The sequence below is a fragment of the Phalangium opilio genome, unplaced genomic scaffold, assembly GCF_054372755.1.
Source record: "Phalangium opilio isolate 3A_F unplaced genomic scaffold, DU_Popi_V2 ptg000024l_1, whole genome shotgun sequence".
In the NCBI taxonomy this organism is placed as follows: Eukaryota; Metazoa; Arthropoda; class Arachnida; order Opiliones; family Phalangiidae; genus Phalangium; species Phalangium opilio.
The window spans coordinates 347,314-368,004 of record NW_028324155.1 but is presented as its reverse complement, the minus strand read 5'-3'; the positions used below and the strand labels follow the sequence as shown (position 1 = coordinate 368,004).

The 20,691-nt window shown below is 39.9% G+C and overlaps 1 protein-coding gene across 11 annotated transcripts in view; it reads left to right on the top strand.

Moving 5' to 3' along the window:
• nab (NGFI-A-binding protein homolog) overlaps positions 1-20,691 on the top strand; it is a 122,487-nt gene that overhangs the window by 36,080 nt on the left and 65,716 nt on the right. For 5 of the 11 annotated variants that reach the window (XM_089867592.1, XM_089867593.1, XM_089867589.1 and 2 more), the window contains 2 exons: positions 13,013-13,113; positions 13,523-13,719. In XM_089867592.1, coding sequence (XP_089723718.1) covers positions 13,542-13,719 — 178 coding nt within the window. In that variant the 5' untranslated portion in view covers positions 13,013-13,113; positions 13,523-13,541. Of the gene's footprint in view, positions 1-13,012; positions 13,114-13,522; positions 13,720-19,553; positions 20,023-20,691 lie in introns of those variants that run through there. The other 6 variants (XM_089867598.1, XM_089867595.1, XM_089867597.1 and 3 more) reach the window with 2 other exon arrangements.

Below are 20,691 nucleotides of genomic sequence, written 5' to 3'. Positions count from 1 at the left end.
ATCGACTCCGTAATCACATTTTATCATAATTAACCATTATAAATCTGTTCTTAAAATCAACAATGCGTTTTCTACGGCGCCTGTAGAAATGTTTCACCCGCCGCGCAATTATGTTCAGGGAGAAGAAAACTTCCAGGGTTTCCACTATTTATCTTTCGTGAACTCTAATGGTTATGGAGCTAGCTATAGTATACTCTAAAGCATGTAAACAATACCAGAAAAATCTATAATAGAAGAGACATTGTAGCTTCTGTTTTTTCTTCTGTTAATACAAATTTATAATCTACTTGGTATAATTTTAATTAAAAGTGTCTCGATAAAATCCCCTTGGTTTTTGCTCCGAATTTTGAAGCTGTGTTTATCTTGCAAATTGAACAGCATTACAAACGACAACTATAATCATAAAGAGGCTTAAAAGCAATGGTCTTGATAAAATCTGATGGTTTCAAATCACGGTTTTAGGTTAATTAACTTAGGCGTTAGGAAAAGAAAGAAGCAAAAAAATATCAGGGCATTAATTCGCTAAATGAGGCCTCCAATCTACAGCCTCCTTTATTAAAAATAAGAATCTTTTGGAAATGGTTATCACTGCCGCACGCCGGGTATATCCGTTTGGCTACGCCCAAAGCTAAAAAGAGCCCGACCGCCCTCCTCTTCTTCCGCAATTACTGGTTCGGACTGAGCGCGGGGGTATTACCAAGGAGGATTTTGACGGGGGTCCTTTATACGATGACATTCATAAAAAATGCATTTAAGCGTATTTAAATTTTTCACGTAGGTTTAGGTGTAGAAATTCGTCATCATATTAAGGAAGTTAAACTAAATCACGGCCTTAAGCCTAAAGATACTTTTCACAAACGAGGCTACAGAAAATTCCTCTCCTCTTCTCTCTTTCATCTTCAACTTCCGTGCAGTGTTGTCAGGTCATCTGCAAACCACGTTAGTTGAGAACTGATTCAAATTTAACTAGTAGCATTTATCTCTTGACTATCAAATGATCTATCAACACTACGGAATAGAAAAACCAGTTCTAGGGAAATAATTCGAAATTTAATACTACTTTATTAAATGTGTCAGATTAGTTTTGTAGCTATTTAATCACGTAGAAAATAAGAAATACTTAAAGGAAGAAATTCCATAAATTAAACGGTTATTTTCCCCTTGTTTGAGAAAGGTAAAACTTGTCAAACGTTTCAAGCCCAAAAGTAACGATCTCATTTCATATCCATTGTTAATCCTCCTTGGCATTAACGTAGGAGGAGATAGCCCTATAACATTCCAGCCCTTATTTTCTCTCCCCCCCCCAGTCCACCTCTCAAACCTTCATTCCGCACCAACTCCTGGTAAAAAGAGAGCCTTATTTTTGAGAAACAAGGGGAGGAGAGGGGGTGAAGAGCGAGAGAAGTGTTTTTCCGCCTAACCCTAACGAGAAAAGAAGATGGGCCAAAATTAATATAAAAGATCAATAACGTCGGACGGGGTGGAGTTGGACGTAGGGGAGGGGGGTTAGCTAGCTTGGCCCTGACTGTTTTTGCTTTTTCTTTCATTAGCCAGGGCACCCGCCCTACCTCTTCTCTACCCCCCAGTCTATTCTCGATACAGCAACCCCCTCACAAACCCCCCTCCCGTCGGATCCACGCTTAGAGAAAAACTAATTAGAAGAGGAATATATGTAAGCGTTTTACTAGACTAGGCTTAATCGCGTTACCGGCGATACCGACGCTTGCTGGCTAACGCCAAGAATATATTCATACCTTACAAGAATGTATTACTCACCTTTTTATGAAACCAATCTGAGTTATCTGTCCAAAACTATACACGGGAATTGAATATCAGGCTATTTTCGGTTCCCTCAGTCAGATACCCGCCATATTGGAAATTAGCTTATGAGGTGACTATTCATACATTCTATGCCTGGTCTTTGATGGGTTGTTCAATTGGTTGTATGAAAACACAAGGTTTGAAAGAGAAGATGGTTTTCTGAGTAGGGTATAACAAGAGAACGTCTGACCATATCTTTATGAGTATAATTGTTCATAATTTGTTCTTACGAGGATTGATTTAATTCATGGATCATTGGGAAGCTACGTTAGGCTTAGCAATTCTGTTGTAGAAAATTCCGTACCCCTTTGGTACGCATTCTATAATATAAAGAACCGCGCTTCCCCCTTAGGCCTTTTTCGCATCGTTGTTTTAGATTGGAGTTTAGAGATAGGAACTATTTTTTTGGTGTTTTTTTGGATAGAACGCTGGCCGAGCTAGTATATTACACGGTTTAGGGTTAATTCGTTCTTATAATCTTAGCTTAACAGCCACGCGCTCGGATAGTTGCGCCTTTTCTTCCCCCTCATTTCCGCCCTAGGTTAGTTGGCTTTTGTATATAGGCAGCGCAATATAGCTGGCTTTTAAAACCCGCTTTTACACGCTTCGGGAAGAGAAAGGGTTAAAACGGGATAGCGCAACGTAAAGAAGAAGAGAGAGCGAGAAAGAAAAAAAAGTTAATTTATTTTGAAAACTCAGTGGCGTTAAAAGGGCCGGTAAATACGTTGTCTTTAGCCCTCTCTGTAGATTTGTTGGAAAAAGGTTCAAAAAGGGGTGAGAAGGCGAACGAGTTTTTGAAAATGGATGGGATACAGCTAGGAAGAAGCGAATCTAGGTAGGAGTGAGGGTGCGGGTGCTAAAGTAGAAGCCATTTTCCGCGTCCTTTCTCCTTATCCCTAGGGAGAGATCGGCTCTTTTAGACGCTTCTAGCAACGAGAGAAAACTAGCTGCCAGAGCTAGCGATGTACAAGCCCTAGCTAGAGAAGAAGAAGAAAAAAAAAATAGATAAAAATTTATCTGACTCTTTAAAAATTTTCCTAGGCTCATCTAATTAGCGAAGCTGGCAGACTGATCTCTCTAATAATGTTAGTTTGGGAAAACGAGGGAAAGTAAAGGAAAGAAAAAACTCGACTAAAAGAGAAGGGAAGAGAAGGTGGAGGAGAGAGAAATACAACCGAAGCCGCCTAGGATGGTGATCACTTTTCCTATCTCTAATTTTCCCGCTCATTAAAACCGGTTTTTTTTATTCATTCTCGCTTTTTATATTAATCTCATCTCCCTCGACGCGACTGGCTACATTATGCGTCGTTCTATAACGAAGTATGGAAGTGCGTGGATGAGAGAGAGAGAGAGGAAGGGAAGGTTTTGCCTTCTTTTCAGATACACTGAGCTTCTCTTCTTTTCCATGGATTCACCGACGCCATTTTTGTCGATACCCTGTTTTTTTTTCTTTCTTTCTTTCTCTCCTCTCCTCTCTTCTCTGGATTCTCTCTTTTCCCTTCTTCCTCTCTCATCCCTATCAGCTTCTTTTTGCTCCTTTTCTCTTCCTCCCTCGCATCCCTCTCTCTCTCTCGTTCTCTGTCAATTTTAGGGTTGGTGCGCGAGGGTTTCTACTCCCCCGAAAAAGTCTAAAAAGGGGGCAGTGCACGCGCATAATCTCCTCCCCAAAATTTCATCTCCCCCTGAATTTTTTTGCCCTTATTCAAATTCATTCCCTTCCCCCCTCCTTGCCATCTTCCTTTTCCCCTGGAGGCTTAGCGTACTGTAATTTTAGTTTTTGCTGCCAAAAAGGGGGGAGGAAAAAACGAAGGAAAAAAAAGGGCGCCCTAGTTTCCAAGGCGCTGATGACGGCTCTCATATGCATATACGCGTACTGCGGCGTTTCTTTTTGACCCCTGCCCTTCCGTTCCATACTCCTCTATAGCTAAGGCCCAAAAATGTTAAGGGAAAGAGGGGATATAGGATGTAAACCGAATCTTTTTTGGGGGGGGGGGGTTGAAAAAAGCGGGGGAAGAGAGAAAGGGGTAAGAAGCGTCAGGCTTTAAAACGTACTAGTAACATACCCAGGAACACCCATCACGTGATGTCGGTTCTTCCAATCGAAATTCTACTAGTGACGCAATCTCTTTTTCATGTCCCTAGTTGAAATAAGAAGAAGAAGAAGAGGGAGGAAGGTTTTAGGGGGTTAGGGGAAGCTTTAATGAGTTCCATCCCCCACTACCCCCTGACTTTTCTTTTAGCATGGAAGCTTACGGAGCGTTAGTTTTATGTCCTTAGATTTTATTCCCCCCCCTTTCCCCCTCCGGTTTTCTATTCGCATCCCCAATTTTAATCTCCCTACCCACCACCAAAGGTGGGCATATTCACTTCACAAACCCCCTATGAAATATATACTTTTCTTCAGCAGGTAATCTTCACATTAATATCATATTGTAACGAATATAGATAAAGAAAACATCACAAAAAAGTCTTCATAACTTGAATTTTTCGAAAGCCTTCTTGTTGAGAAGTTTTCAACCGTAGTAATGCATATAACACCTTCATGTATCGAAGCTTTCTTCAATATTTCGTTACTCAAACTCTCACATACGGAGTTCTTTAGTAAGCAAACACTGAAAATATACTCCAATATTGACGTTTTTTTATATAAATACTTTCAAACAACGTTCTTAACGGATTATTTAAAGCGAGTAATTTCCACAACTCATATCTAGAGATAAGGATGTTCTGTAACTCTCTTCAGAAACCTTCACATTTTAAAACGTTCGCGCACTGAAAAAAAAGTGAGACACAATCATGAACTTTAGCTCCTGATTTTGAAGTGTGTGACTGATTCAATCCCGGCAGACAAACTCCATCGTTATCAATATACAGAAACACCTAACCTAACGTAATTCAACCAAACCAAATCTAACAAAACTAGGTATACCAATATTATAAAAAGGAGGCAAGAGTAGCTGCTTGAAATTGTATTTTGTCCACGAAATATGGTTTTGGTTGGAAATTGGTTAGGGAAACGTTTGTCGAGGGCGATTTCTCGGGTCAGTCACTGTGGGTGGCTCGAACGAAGTCCGACGGTCGCGATTCAAAGGAAGAAAATCTTTGGTTTTGACAAATGTGGTTTACAATGATTTATTTCGATGTTCGTTATACCTACATACATTTATGACACGTTCACAAAACCTCAAGGTAGTCCCAGAAATTACAATGAGAATAATTCAGCCCCGCATCCTTAGAAAACTTTAATTGTAACAAACTTATAATCAGTACCTTATAGGTCACACGTAATGTTAAAGGAAAACGAGTATAAGGTCCTTCTAGGTCATCCACGTAACGAGTCCTGTTACCTTTACGTTAATTCAAATGCACGTATTATCTTTAATTAGGTACATGGATACATAATAGTTACAATTTTAAATATTCTTTATTGTGTAGATAGCGGTGAAACATTTTAGTGGGTACCTTCTTTTTAACAAGGGGTAAATTAAGTTGCTAAGTGGTCGTCTTATTCGACTGGTTCTTGTTGGAGTTGCAAGTGACGATATTCTCGATATGTGAGTATATCCGATATATGTTCAATACTAATTTTTGCTCGACGAGCTCGTTGAATGGATCCTGCGATTGAAAAGGTTTGTTCCACATCTGCCGATGATACAGGAATAGACAGATATCTCTTTACTAATTTCGCAAGACGAGGATACTTAACTTCGTTGGCCCTCCAGAAATCCAAAGGTCCAACACCACAAAGATCCATAGGACCTTCCTGTAGGTAACGATCTAATTCGTCTTTCGGTTGACGTGACTCTATCAATCGGCGTGGTTTTTTTGCTTTTAAATAGGCAAAGAGAACTGATGAGGTTGGCCGTGTTTCTTCGTTCAAACTTGCTTTTACTCCATCGAACTCTTGCCCGTTGTCTTCAGTCAACAAATTCTTAATAATATTTGTAGCACATTTCACCGTTGGACTTTTAACAGAAGGGAAGGCTTTGTTCGATGGCTTGCAATATGGCGCTAAAAAAACTTGTTGTATAGTAGCAACAATACGGTTTAAACAAACAATTACGCTTACGTTTAAAGAATTCAGTTTTAAGACGTGGGTCGAGAACGGCAGCAGCTACGTAGTCAGGATCGTTTAAACTGCTTTGGAAGCGCTTATTTATTTCGGCAAGAATATTAGTTTGTACCACATGAAACCTATCAGCTTGTACATCGGACACCATAGAAAATACTGTAAGGATCTCAGCAATGACTTCCCCCGAGACGGCATCTTTTCGTTGAAACTTATCTGTGGCCATTTTTAACGGTCTCAGTAAGTCCAAAAGCTCCTTCGCTTCAGACGAAGCTGCTGGTGTTGGCATGGTAAATGTAATCTTGGGACCACCTTTCATGTTTTTGGCCCGCGAAAGTACGTTGATCAAAGCATCTAACATTTCAGGCTGATAAGTGAAGAGACACGCGTTTAAGGGTTATTATAGTTGTACCGTTAACTTGTTGTAATAAAATAATACCTCGGATACTCGTTCTATCGCTAGGAAAACTGAATTCCATCTTGTGCAGATCGGAAGGATTAAATCCCTGCCTCCAGATTGTGTCTTTAATATTTCGGTCCATTTAGGGGAACGACGAAAGAATAATATCCACGAATTTATTTTCTGGACGAAAGATGTAGCAACGTCACAGGCCTTTAAACTGTGATTTACTACAAGTTGTAACGTATGAGCCAGACATGGCTTTTTCTGCCACTCCGGATCAAATGGTATCTCGCAAGTTATATATTCGTCCAATATATCGGGTGGGGCATTGAAGAACGCTTGTCTCGTCTGATTTGTTACTACATTGTTTGCATGCAAAACGTTTATACGTCCAGAGATAACACCGGAGGATGTTGATGGTACTGATCCATCCGGTTCTTCAGTGGAAATATATGAATTCTTTGCTGCAGTGGTTATAAAAACAATGCTATAGGTAACAAAGGATAAACACCTTTACAAGGTTCTTTAAAGGAAGGATGAAAAGGAATCAATTGATATTGCGTACAATTTTATCAAGTGATTGTTCTGTGGATTCTTTCACATAGACAGGGTGTTTCTGATAAGTCTGCCATAAATCAAGGAGCGTGTTCTTTGGATCAATCTGAGTGGAAAGTGTCAAAGAACATGGGGTGTACAAGAATTTTCAACTGAGATATGGCCCCCAAACATTGGCCATATCTCAGTTGCAAATTCTTGTACACCCCATGTTCTTTGACACTTTCCACTCAGTTTGACACGAAGAAAACGCCCCTTGATTTATGGCAGACTTATCAGAAACACCCTGTATAAATGAAACAAACGGGGGACATCTCCGTATGAATTTAAAACTGATATCTGATTTAGACTTCGTCAACAAAGTAAAACTCGCACCTCGGACCAAGCGTTAAACTTTTATTGGCATAATCTACGTCATTTATCTTATTGCGCACAATGTTCATCACTTCTCGCACCAAATTACGCTCGACATTGCGCGTGCCACGCCACTTTTTATTGTTACGGTACAGGAACGGTTGGTCGGAAGTTCAACGTTGAATGAAACGCTGAAATCTGAACCGATTTGGACGTTTCACACACATTTGGGGTTATTTCTTAAATGTTTCACTATGAAGACATGTCTTATAATTAGCAGAATCTGTAGAACATTACTTGATCCCCCTCTTAACCATCCCTTTAAAGAATAACCAAGTGAAAAAAACATTTGCTACGATAGAATTCTGAAGCCGCTGGCTCTTCGAAACCCGTAGACTGAGTGTCTAAAGGAGTAGATACTGAAGTACTTAATACGTCTAATTCCAGTTGTCCAAATACTTCGGTCATGTTAAATGCCTTTATCATATTGGCGGCATTATCAGAGCACACGTTTGAAATCTGGTTTTAAATACAAGTCGTATAGCAACATACTAAAATCGCAAGTGAAGATTTACCTGGCTGGGTTTCACTCCCACTTTAAGCAACTGGTTTTTGACCTCCTTTAAAATATTTTGGCCCGTATGACTGCCGCCGAAGTGAATGAATCCAATGAGCAGGTTTTTCAAACACCATTGCTCGTCAATAAAGTGACACCGTATTGCCAAAACGGAATCCCGAAGTCTAGTGCTCCATATGTCAAGCGTTAGATGTAGAGATTTTTCTAAAACCTTTCCCAACAGTACCGAAATCTTCGGTTTAATAGACTCCACAGCTGATTCCAAATGTCGCACTAGAGTACGGCGTGTGGGTACATGCACTTGAGGGCAAAATATTGAAGTGAACCGTCTGAACGCCAATTTGTCGATGAAGTCAAACGTGTGACCGTCCACTGCGGCCATATCCAGCATACATTGTTGGAACGCTAGTTGCTCTTCGGAGTTTGGGTCAAGCTTTAACATTTTCCGTGGTTTGAAAGAGGACGTAGTCAGAAACGAAGCTGAAGCGGATCGTTTCTTTTTCTCCTCGGTTTCCCTCAAAATCATGCCATGCTTAATCTGTATATAAATGCATCTATAAGCCAGGATGTTATACAGTGTGGTAAAGATCAGACCAACACCTATCTTTGTGGACGGCCCCCAATATTGCGGTCGGATGACGTCAACATACTACAGTGCAGACCTCGCATACAGGATGTAAATAAATACGTGTCATTGTAAGAATTTAAGATGGTTCAAAAAGTTTCATATGCGAAAAGCGGGCGGCTACAAACATTGCAAAGTCACAGATCTTAGCCTCGGACGTCACTTGGTGACTTCCAAGGCTAAGATCTGTGACTTTGCAATGTTTTTCAAGCTTTTTCCATATTTAACTCTTTCAACTATCTCAAATTCTTACAATGACACGTAATTATCTACACCCTGTAAACGAGATCTACACTGTAGTATATTGACGTCATCCCACCGCAGCATTGGGGGCCGTCCACAATGATAAGTGTTGCTCTGATATTTATTACACTGCATACACTAAAAGGGATAGAGAAAGAAGAAACATTTTGCGACCCGAGCACCGTGACCTTAGTGGAACACATCTCATTCACATTCCTCCCCCGCGCCCCTGCCACATACCGTGCTAAGAACTGTCGAGTGATCTTGACATACCACAAATAATACAGATTCTAATTGCCGTTTCTTCCTGCGCCCGGTTTCAGACAGTGCTGTGAAATGTCGACTGACCTAAACATAGTAGAAACCTAATCTCCCTTTTCTCATGTCGCGGTTTTTGGTTTGACAATGCGACCAGTTTGTTTTTATAGGAAGTTTTACTGGCATAACTAATTATTTTACTTCATTTACAGGAAATTCATTATAGTGACCCTACCTCTCTTTAAGGGAATCACTGGCGCTGGTTGGGGGGACCAGGGGGCCAAATTGTTGATAAGCATAATGCTTACCCGCCCGGAACTAAGGGCGGTGTCCATCTTAACAGCGCCGGTGACACCTTTAAATTCTATAATTTGAACATTGCCATAAACGTAACATAACACTGTGATACCCTAAAAAAAGCAAATGCAATGCAAGCGCTGAACCCAAGGCTAACAGAAAACGTGAGTTTCACCAATATCAGACGGATTTTAAGTTCCCTAAAACAAATCTTGCTTACCTTTGGGTGTCTTTCAAAGTTGTTTGGGTTATTGCCATGAAATATAGAATTGCAAATCACACAAACAAGTACAACAGATTTTGATGCCAGGCCGTTTTCTTGTGGTAGACTTCCACGGTATGAAAAATGGTCCTGCAAATTACGTTTCCCATACTGGCCAGAATGGAATTTGCGTGAGAAATCGGTATCGAATACAGTTGGCGTCGTTTCCGTTACTTTTTCTTTCCTTGCTGAACCCGTAGAACCTTTGGTCGAGGCCATTTCGTTCCGAATGAGAGCGATGTTTTCGTCCGAACAATTGTTTTCACGTTTTAATCTTATTTTACGCATGCCCTGAATACGTTCTTCGCGAAACGGCTTATCAAACAACCTAACCCCACCCTATTTTAGGTCAAAAGCCCAGGATCTGACGTCACAATATGAATTTATGCTAATCTAGAAAATACAAACAAGCTATTCGATTAAAGGTAAGGTGAAGTGGAAAATCAAGTTTTTTATCAATTCAGGACAAAATTATAAGATCTACCTGCATAGTGCTAAATGCTTAGTGAACCATTTAGGAAACATCTGCCAGTGATTTTTAAAATGAGAATAGGTTCAGATTTTACTGATATAGTAAAGGTTCTACCCCAAATTTCAGGTAACAAAATATCCGTTTGAGCGTGCAAGGTTTATGAGATCTCGCGCAATATCATGAGTGTTGCGGATAATACTTAGCTGGTAGACCGTGTGTTATGCGTTTGGTCGGATGTGTATTAGCTTTTAATTTATCAATGAAATGTGAATATACTAGGATTTTTTAAAATCATTCGAAGATAGGTGTTCAGATTGATTTTATAAATAGCAGACGAATCGATATAAAAGCCGATCGCATAACTCTTCACTTTCCCTTTCAAATTTAGTGGTAGGGAGGGTGATGAGCAAAATCAAGTGAACTTTGTACCGTATAAGACCAGGAATGCATACGGCTACCAGCCTACGAGGAATGATGGTGTAGTGTTTTTCCCTAAGTGTTCGCTAGATTCCTGAGGTAGAGAGCTTGAGGAATCATTATGAATGAGCCACGATAAACGTCATGGCACGTATAACTTATCTCGCTGATCGTTGAAGCGCCTGACCACATATTTTTCTCTCCCCACTTCCTATTGGCAATAACGAAATCCGTTCTTTTTTGAATATATTAATTCGAAGATCAGAGTGCCATAATATTATGATATGCCAATCGCCTTTTCTTCATTCTGAAGAAACTTCATATGGGTATTGCGGTATGAACCTTCATTTTGAAGAAACTTCATGTGAATATCGCGGGATAAATCTTCATTTTGAAGAAACTTCATAAAGTTCTAGCGGCATGAATCTTCACTTGGAAGAAACGTCATATGGATCTCGCGGCATGGATCGTCCCTTCGAGTATATAGACTGTTTTAACAATCCTTATAAACTTTGAGCAGTGATCCTGATGGTTTCTCGCTTAACATGATTCATTCCTTCATAAAAGGAAGGGTTAAATGGTAAACACAGACGTCTTTATCTTTGAGTGTGAATTTTCTAACAATGAAGTATTAGAAAATGCCCACCTTTGCCCACCACCTCCTCCTCCTCCTTCTACTTCTCTTGATGTACGCGAATGATGGGTAGAGAACGCCTTTCACCCTGTTCCTATGTCCCCCTTTCTCCAACACTATATCCGGGGCTTCCTTTTGCCATTGCGTATTATACCCCTTTTCTTTACGAGACATCGAACACTGGTACATTTTTAGCGGAAGCCTCGAATGCGTGCAATGCCAGAGAGTCGAGATTTTTTTCTCTCTCTCTCTCTCTCTCGCTCTCACCGACCTCTTCTTTTCTTTTTTCAAGTGCACTCGTAGAAGCCCCTCGCTTTTCCAACTGTACTACGCTCTTGACGGTCCGTTGAAACATTCGATTCGCAAATATCTGGCTCACTGACACCCAAATTGGCTACCCACCTCCTTTTACTTTACTCCTTACGCGAAAGGCTCACCCCTCACTCATTGTCGCATTCCTATGGCTGTACGTTTCACCAAATACAGGATAGGCTTAAGTTGAAAAAGGAAATTCTCTCCTTCTCTCTCGCGATTTCTCCCCAACAATGCGTTTTAAAGTACCTCTATTACATTTTTCCGAGAAGTTTTCTATTTATTTCCAGGATGAAGGGGTTTTTGGAATTTTCGGTAAATAATGGTGATTTCTCGTTCGAAATAATTATTTACTAATATGTCTTAGCGTTTATTTCGATTTATTTTATAAAAATATATTTATTTGGCCAGAGAAGCCCTCTTACAGGCTGAATCGATAACATGGGTTTTAGATAGAACGCCTGTAGAAATGTTTTTGTTACAATGCACCAGTTTCCTAGGAAAAGCCACCTTACCCCTTCGACTTTAAAAAAAAATTCTTTTTTTAATGCGGACTTTATTAATGATCTTAATTATACATTTTTTATGACACGAAAGCAACAGGAAATTATTATTTAATGGTTGAAACTACTAGCAAAATTACACGTATAATATAAATGCAACGTTTTAACGTTCATATTATTACATCTAGTATGTTTTGGTTTCGGTGTCCCCCTTTTCAGTCACCTCATTCCGAAGTGTAATAAAATCACTTGAGTATAAGTGCTATGAATGGAGAGCCTCTCTTTAACAATGTATTCAATGTCAAGGGAGATTAGGTTTCCGTATAGAAACGTAGCCGAAGCCATAGCCAAACTTCCAAAGCCAATCCAGTGGCAGTTTTCCTCCAGTTTGAAAGCCGGAGAGATGAAAGCGGGTTTCCGCGTTTTGTCACTCCTCCCCTCTTCCCTCTATTACGTAAAGGGTTAATGTCGTCTGCTTCATAGTGAAACCTCTACCGCGGCTAAGCTATGAATCAAATCCGCGTTTTTTTAAGTAAACACGCCTTTGATACGTCAACTATTTCGTTCCTAATTTAAGGAATAGTTGTTACACCATGTATTTATTGATAATTCAAAGTTCCTAGACGAAGATCTCATTCATTTCGAAGGGTTTATTTGGTGCGCGACCTAGATTTTGTGTCGCGACCTAGGCTTAAGTGAAAATATGATCGGAAAGTGGATTTGGGTGTTTCGTTCGAGTTGGATGAGTACAATCGCGGCACGATTTGGATAAAAGATATATAAATATTATTGGAAATTTGGTGTCTGCGTTTGGTGATTATTTTGAAAATGATTCCGGTGGCATTGAATCCCATTCATATTCCGGAATTGACCGTTAGATTTTATCGTCTGTTTAATAGGCGTTTTTCTCGCGAAAAAGCAAACTGTTTGGATGTAAGATTGTAGCCTTTCAAAGAAATCAACCCTATATATAATTAAAAACGCCTTGATTAAAAAATAAAATATCCAAAAAAAATAAAAAAATCTAGTCCATATTAAAAATATACACCTATATAGTTTTATAAGGTGAGAGTTAATTTTTAGATAATTTCTAAAAATTATATTTATTCTTTGAAAACTAATGTATGCCTACAATTATTGTACCAAAATATCATCTTCATTTTTAAGACACTATATTAACAAAATGACTGTTATTTTTTTCTGTTTTCAGAAATATATTTAAATCCAGAGAAATTGACTTTTGCAAATGTGTTTTACTACTTAAGAATGGTTCGACTACAAAATGCATGTACTTGGAATACATGTATAAAGGTAATTACGTTTTTAATTAACGCTATCTCTATATTTAAATTATTATTTTTTTTCAAGATTATAACATTTAAGTGTATACATTTTTTTATACATGCCCATGTAGTATTTTTTTTTTTGAAACAATATAATTTTTGTAGGACCCTTAAAAACATTATTCCCCCTTCTTGTAAGTCCTCTAAAGTTCTTTGGTATTAGTTAACGCGATCAAAGACTAGATAGAATAAGTTACAGACAGAAGTCCTATCCATAATTTAATTCAAGAGATAATTTGATGAAAAAATCAGACGACGTTGACTAACTAATTCCCCTAGAATTTACATAAATTAGGGACATTTTCTTAAGACATATAGACTAATTAATTTTGCTTTCATTTCCATGGATAAATAAGAAATGTAACTGTATTCCTTAGGCTTGTTAAGGCCATATTAATGGAGCAGCAAGTCCGCGAGTACCTGAATCACTGTTCCGTGCCTGTCTCGTCAGAAGTAACTGGCCCGGTACCATCTGGTCTCGGACCCGCTGGACCTCCACTGCCTCCTCCACCCCCACCCGGACCCGCTGGGTGCATTGGAAATCGAATTTTGTCGCGCAACGCAAATGGCACTAGTAAGTACAATTTTTTTATTATATTTTATTTTATTTTAGTTTAAAAAAACATTGGGACCGTATTTTAAATTAACCAAACTAACTATAACTAACAATTCCGCGGGAAAAATGTTTTTCATATCACGTGGTGGATGTGGAGTCGAAGTGAGAGGAGAGAGAACCTCTTTCTCCTTACTCCATAGAGGGGGAAAAATAGGAGCGCAACACAATGTATATTGTAGCTCAATATATTGAGTGGGATGGGGTAGTAATTTTCAATGAAAGTGCTGCCGTCTATTTTGGAAAGCGTGAAACGATATAAAATTTAAATTAGTATTTAACACGCGTTTATTAGTTTGAATTTTATGCTTTAAGTTTCATATCGGATTAATAGCCAATTTGCACTAATTATTATAGGTAATGTTTTATTTGAAATTGCAATTGTAAAAGTGCGAAAGAAATTCTGTTTTATTTTTAACAATATGAAATTCGGCTCTATATATGGTGTATATAGAATCAATCGAACATTTTGGGGGCTGAAGGGTTAGAGAGAAAAATTCCTAAAAAAGATGATAAAAAAGAATGGCATTGTTTTGACCAAGAATATTGAATTGTACAGTAGGTTTTTGGGTATTTTGGACGAAATCTAGGTTTTTGGGCTAGTTTTGAGACAGTCGAGGTTTTTGGGGCTATTTTTGAGACAGTCGAGGTTTTTGGGGCTATTTTTGAGACAGTCGAGGTTTTTGGGGCTATCTTTGAGACAGACGAGGTTTTTTGGGTTATTTTTGAGAAATTAGAGATTTATGTTATTTTTGGGCTATTTCTGAGAAATTCGAGGTTTATGTTATTTTTGGGCTATTTCTGAGAAATTCGAGGTTTATGTTATTTTTGGGCTATTTTTGAGAATCAGTTTGGTTGGAAGGCTAAAGTTCCATAGCATCCCTTAGTTACGCAATTGTACAGTGACAAATGAATCAATTCACGATGATATTCGACGTTGCTAGTTTCTAAATTTAGATAGGTGAGTCGGGATAGGTGATCCGGAGAGTTTGTAATTAATAAAATAGGTGTGGTTCGTTTATAGAAAAGCGTGGATAAAAAATGTCGAAACAAATTTGCATGCCTAGAGCATAACATATATTTTTTTATTACTCCGACGCTAGCTACTATATGGAATTAAATGTATAATATTTTGAAGGCTAGCATTTTGATAATTAGATAATTACATGCAAAGATATTTTTTATTATTTTCCTTCGTGGGGTGATATTTTTTTGTCTCTGTAAAATTGTACCGTCTGAAAACTTGTTACGACCATGGACAAATAAAAGCGGGACATGACTCTAGAGTCAGGATAAGTTCAGGCACCTAACGGCGACAAATATTTTTCGGCGCGAGGTTTAGAATATGTAAAGGCTACTATTAGATGGCACGGCTGCAGTTCTAAATGGGATTCAAACCCAAAGAACTGAACAGAACCGTACCAAAAATTGGTTACCGTTCCATTTTAACCGCCCCTCTCTCGTAAGTTCCCGTTTTTAGAGGGATGCTATGAGAGTCACGTGTCCTCTAGGTTATTAGCCCATGTTCCGACTGCCGTTTACGGAAAAAAGAAGCAAAATCAGACTAAGCAAGGTTATCCCTTTTTTTTACTCTCGCTCTCTCATCCTCGGGAATTGTTCCCTATATACCTAATATGCAAATATGAATGAAAAAATATTCTAAATCTCTTAAGGCTCCTCCCCGTCTGAAACGAGGTGTAAGAAAAATAAAGATATATTAAAAAATTACCGTCTGGGTCTATTTTACAAAAAAAGGAATTTAAAGAAAGTTTATAGATGAAGTGAATGTATCAGAAAAATGTATATTAATTATTTTAATTAGTTCTTATTTTCGTTCTCATAGAATTAGAATTATTCTTGAAGTGATACGTATTTGGGTAGACCATTATTTGAAGTAATTTAGATTAAATTTCGGTGGAAAAATTGGATCAAAAGAACGCAGAAAAAAGTAGGCCTAAAGAAATGATATTATTAGTGTAAGGAAATTTGAAAATTGTTTGGAAGAACATTAGATGAAGAATGTATACTTAATTGATTGAACAAGATCGGTGAAAAACGAGGGGTCAGTCACTCAATGCAAATTTTTACGTTGTACCTTTGACTGTACTGAAGAGATTACGCGTAAATTTCAAAAGCCCTGTCCTCAATTGACAGTACCATCGGTGTACAGGGCATTCGAAAGTGATCATTCCCTCGCTATAAAATCTAGAAAATTATACTTGACCCCTTAAGGTCAAGAAATAGGGATAGTAATTTGCATAGATGAATGCCCAGTTAAATCAGCTTAATCATTAATTGATTAAATCCCATCTAGTAATGAGCTTCTAAAACTATATTTATAAACTATAATTCTATGAATTTTTCCCTTAGTCTCCTTTACCCCCTTCTCTCTCCTTCCAGTCTGAGCGGTAACGTCTCTTACGTCAAGGGCGACCTTGAAGAGGTCATATGTCTGCACCACCCGATATATATGTCTGGAAAATGCTGGTTTATATCCGGTGGTGCAGACATCGGCTGACCGAAGGGTAATCCTATATCCCATACCCCTAAGAGCTCTGCTAGCTAGAACTTTCACTTTTATTTATTCACAGAGGGTAACGAGAAATTGTACATAACAAAACAAGAAAACACTAGGTGGGGGTTTAAAAGGAGGGGTGGTGATAAGGGGTCAAAAAACAGACATACTAATGAATAAATAAACGTACGTACGCTTTTTATCAGAGAAAGCTTTAACATTTTTTTTTCTTTCTGTCTGGTCTATGCCGGGGATATTTCTTACGTTGTTGTCGGTGACGTAACCTTCGTCTGGTTTTTATTCCGTACTCCTTTTTCTCCTCGTAGACCGTAGACTGGAGGGATCGGATTTATTCGACCCACCAAATATGTTATTTTTTACTACTTTTAAGTCCTATGCCCCCACCCTGTCTGGAATTTTTTTGTGTTGTCATTTTTTATTTCTTCCCCAAATCTCGGAAGCGTGAAGGTCTTTTGGAATATGCGTCTATAATATTTTGGTTTTTTTTCCTCCTTACCGTCTCGCTAGCTAACTGGTGCATCGTAATGATGATATCTTCGTATTAAAATTTTAAATTGTTCAAACATGGCATTTGATATAATTTTTTTTATTTATAATTGGAGCTTATTTGATTGGTATAATGTCTTTCAAAAATATCAATTCAAGTAAATGATCAGATAAAAGAAAGATTATTATTATTAATGCCTTAAAATTTTGCATTAAAAAATCGTTAGCGGGGAGGCCGACATTTAGGGGCATCATTCTTAATGCATTTCCTATGAGCCCCTGTAGAAATGTTTTCCTATCAATGCACCAGCATTTTTTAAAATAAATTAACTCTAATATCTGAACTCTTTCATTTATACAAATAATAAACCATTTTATTATTTTCAAAGAAATTTTGATCAATTTATGATAAGGTGTTTATAATTACAAGTTAATTTTATTAAATAATTTATTATAATTTATGCGATTATGATACAGTCCCAGACAAGAGTTCAAAAAACTTTTGACAATAATACCTAGTTTTTTCACTCATCCTCTTTGCATAACGTTATGGCAAGTCCATAAAAAATTATTGAGTAACATCGATCATTTTTCTATAACGGTCTTTTCTTTTCCCTCATTCTCTCTCTCTCTCTCTCTCTCTCTCTCTCTCTCTCTCTCTCTCTCTCTCTCTCTCTCTCTCTCTCTCTTCTCGCTTCTCTTTTTTTTTTTGTTATTTTTCTCTTTTGTTAAAAACGCTTCTCATGTTCCTCGTTCCTGGGACGATAGGGGTGAAATTAAAAACTGGGAGAGAGAAGAGGGTAAGAGGTGAAGGATGTATATAGAAAATGGTGCGGGTGCAGCTAGCGCGCTAGCTAGACTAGCTATTTTCTGTCACACTGTTGAATGTGGCTTAGAGAAAGGGTTAACACTGCGTGGCGTGTGTGCGTGGAAGAGGAGAAAAGGAATAGCCACAGAGAAAGAGAGAGAGAGTAGAAGAAAAAAAATCGGGACAGAAATTCAAATGGGTGAAAGGGAAACCCATCCATAATCCCTATTCCTCATCATCCGTTAGTTTCAAGACTTCTTCCCTCTCTCCTCCTCCCTCTGTTTTTAACCCTTTTTCGGAAGATAGGCACACCCACGCCCTTTTTTTAACCCCTTCAGTAACGTACGTCACCCTCCCAAAGAGCGTCTCCTACCGCTTTTCCTTGGCAACGAACGAACGAACCCCTTCCCTTCTCTTCCCCTCATCTCATTGCTCTTATTTTTTTCTCCTTTTTTCCTTTTTGCGCGTGTTGTGGGGGGAAAGCTGCACTGAAGGGGCTTCCTCCCCCATTTTACCCCCCAAAATCCAAAGGGGAAAAGGGGGCGGGTAAGCGAAGAGTTGAAAAAAAAACCTTAGAGAGAGAGAGCGAGGAAACTTCGAAAATCGATATTCCCGTTGGTTTTAGCCTAGCTTTTACCCCTTTCAACCCTAAGCGTCATTCGGCAAGTTCACCCCCCTCCTACTACCCTGTCCCTCACTTTTCAGGAACACCACCCCTGAAAACTTAGAGCGTACCCTAGACTCGGAGACTGTAACGGGAGGCTAAAGGAGGAGAAGGGTGGAGGTCCCGTTAAGGTTGCTAGAGAAGCGCTGACTATTATTCCGACCGCTAGAGTTGCTTAAAAGCCCATAGTATCTAGATGGTCGATAACGGTATATGACGGGCTTCCACCTTAAACTGTACTCTAACCATCTTCTCCTCCGTTCACCCCGCTAGTTTTCTTCCCCCAAACTCCCGTTGGATTTTTTTTTATCCTACCCACTTCTCTCTCTCTCTCTCTCTCTCTCTCTTGCGCTATCACCCCTCCAGAGTTCCTTCCCCCATGATGTTTTTCCTGTCCCCATTTTCCTCCCCCACGTTTCTTATTCAATCCTTTATACACCCTCAACTTGGATGCGGCTTTTTTTTTTCCTTCCTCCTTCTTCTTCCTTCTCTCTTCCTGACTTCCTCCTTTAACCCTTTCTTCAGCTTTCAAACTTCTCCTTGGGTTTATTCTCGCTTCTCCCCTCCTTCTTTTTCCTCTCTTCAGAGCTTCTCCTAGCCTATCCCCTCTTCAGGTTTTTTAACGGGTAAAAATCCTTCCTACCTACGCGAAGGAATAAAAAAAATGGAATGGGTTAATTTTTTTTTTGGCCTTTTTTGCTTTTGCAGTATATAGCGTGCATTAGGTGAATTTTTTGGTCAACCCCAAAGGTATTAAGGTCGTTGACGTAACACTTGTTTCCCTGCTCCGCGTTAAGTATTTAACCCAATTATTTTCATTCTTAATTAAGATTTAAAGAAAACATAAAAGTTGGGCAGGGTCATTTATAGGTCTTCCGAGTTTTGGCCCCCCATCCTAGTTTGGAGGGTAAAAAAAAAAAGGGTTGGGCCGTTTCGTCGAGCACGAGTGCCACGAGGAGAAGCCACTCCGCTGCCCCTACTCCAACGTGGAATCGAAGGTGGGGGGGGGGCGCTATTATTCGAACAAGGCTCGTCCTACCACGCGCCTAGCGGTTCCCCCCACGCGCAACGTATTTTTTAAGCAGGGTCTATACGCAACGTTAGTATCCTCAGGCTCTATCCTTACCCCCTCAACTTTTACCCCGACCCCACCTCTTTATCCCCCGCTTTTTCTGTCCCCCGAAGACCCCCTCGCGCTATAATCTTTACCCTCCTATCGCTGGCTCTCTCTCCTCTCCCTAACCCTTTTTCCTCGATTTCCCACCCCCATCTTCCCTTTTTGCCAGGCTGCAGGCCGGGCCCGGGCTGAGGCGCAGCCACCGTCTCTACTTTACCTCACCGACGGACGAACGCGTCCGGGGCCAGACAGTTTTTTGCCTCTCTCCAGCCTCGCGCCAATTTCAGGGCAGCTCTCCGTCGACAATTTGCCGTCCCCCACTCACTCTCTGCCGCGCGCGCTCGCTCGTTTTATATTACGCGCGTTCTCTATTCTCCGAGGCTCTCTTGGAAAAATATCGCGTCGTTTTTCCTTATACCGTTAGCCGGCCGAGGTTTTACCGCTGGCTCGCGCCACGTCGCCCCAGGAGGAGAGTCCCCGCCGCCGACGGTCCTCGCGACGGGCGCTCGGTAGCTACCGTGTCGGGCGAGCGGGGTCCGAACCAAATTCTGACAGCACCACAACCGCGATAGCCACCAGTAAGGCCAACGTCACCATCGTCAGTCGACCCAGTAGCCCGAAATCGCCGTTACTCGACCTTTCTCGTAGTTCCGGTGAGTTGATTCTTCTAGGCGCGCCCCCTTTTTCGCCTCTTCTCTATCTCTTCGCCCTCTTGACCCCTCTCTCCTCTTCCTCATCTTCATCCTCCGGGCGCCTCTTCTTCCAGTCCACGCTCCATTCATCCCGTCTTTGTCTTCCTAATCCCGGACCGGCACCTCTCCTTCTAAAGTCTAGGATGAAAAAGTCTCGCCTTTCACCTCCTTCTTCCCATCCCATCCCATCCCATCCCCAGCCCCTTATCCTACGCACCGCTCGAAAGATAACAATAAGAAAATCTTCTCCCCTGACTACCGGAGAAAGTATAATAAAAGGAAGGCCGCTGTTGGCATTGTCGGAGAAAGCGGGGAATATTCGCTCCTCCGTCTCCGACATTTCCTTATAAAAAATACCCGAGAGAGAGAATCCCGGTATATTGTGTGTAATAAAATGTGCGCGACCATTAATGGTACCGTTATACCGAGCCATGCACCGTCCCTTCACCGGGGGACCCTTAAAAATAAATAAAATCAGCGAAAAAAATAAAGAAGGAAAAGAGTCGCCTAGTTCCACTTTCTATCACGCTTGTATATTGTGTGTATAGTTTTGTTCAGCCTTGGTATACAATACCAAAAAGGAAAAACGTGCGCTTTCCGTATATATATTGATCTTCCATTTCTTCAATA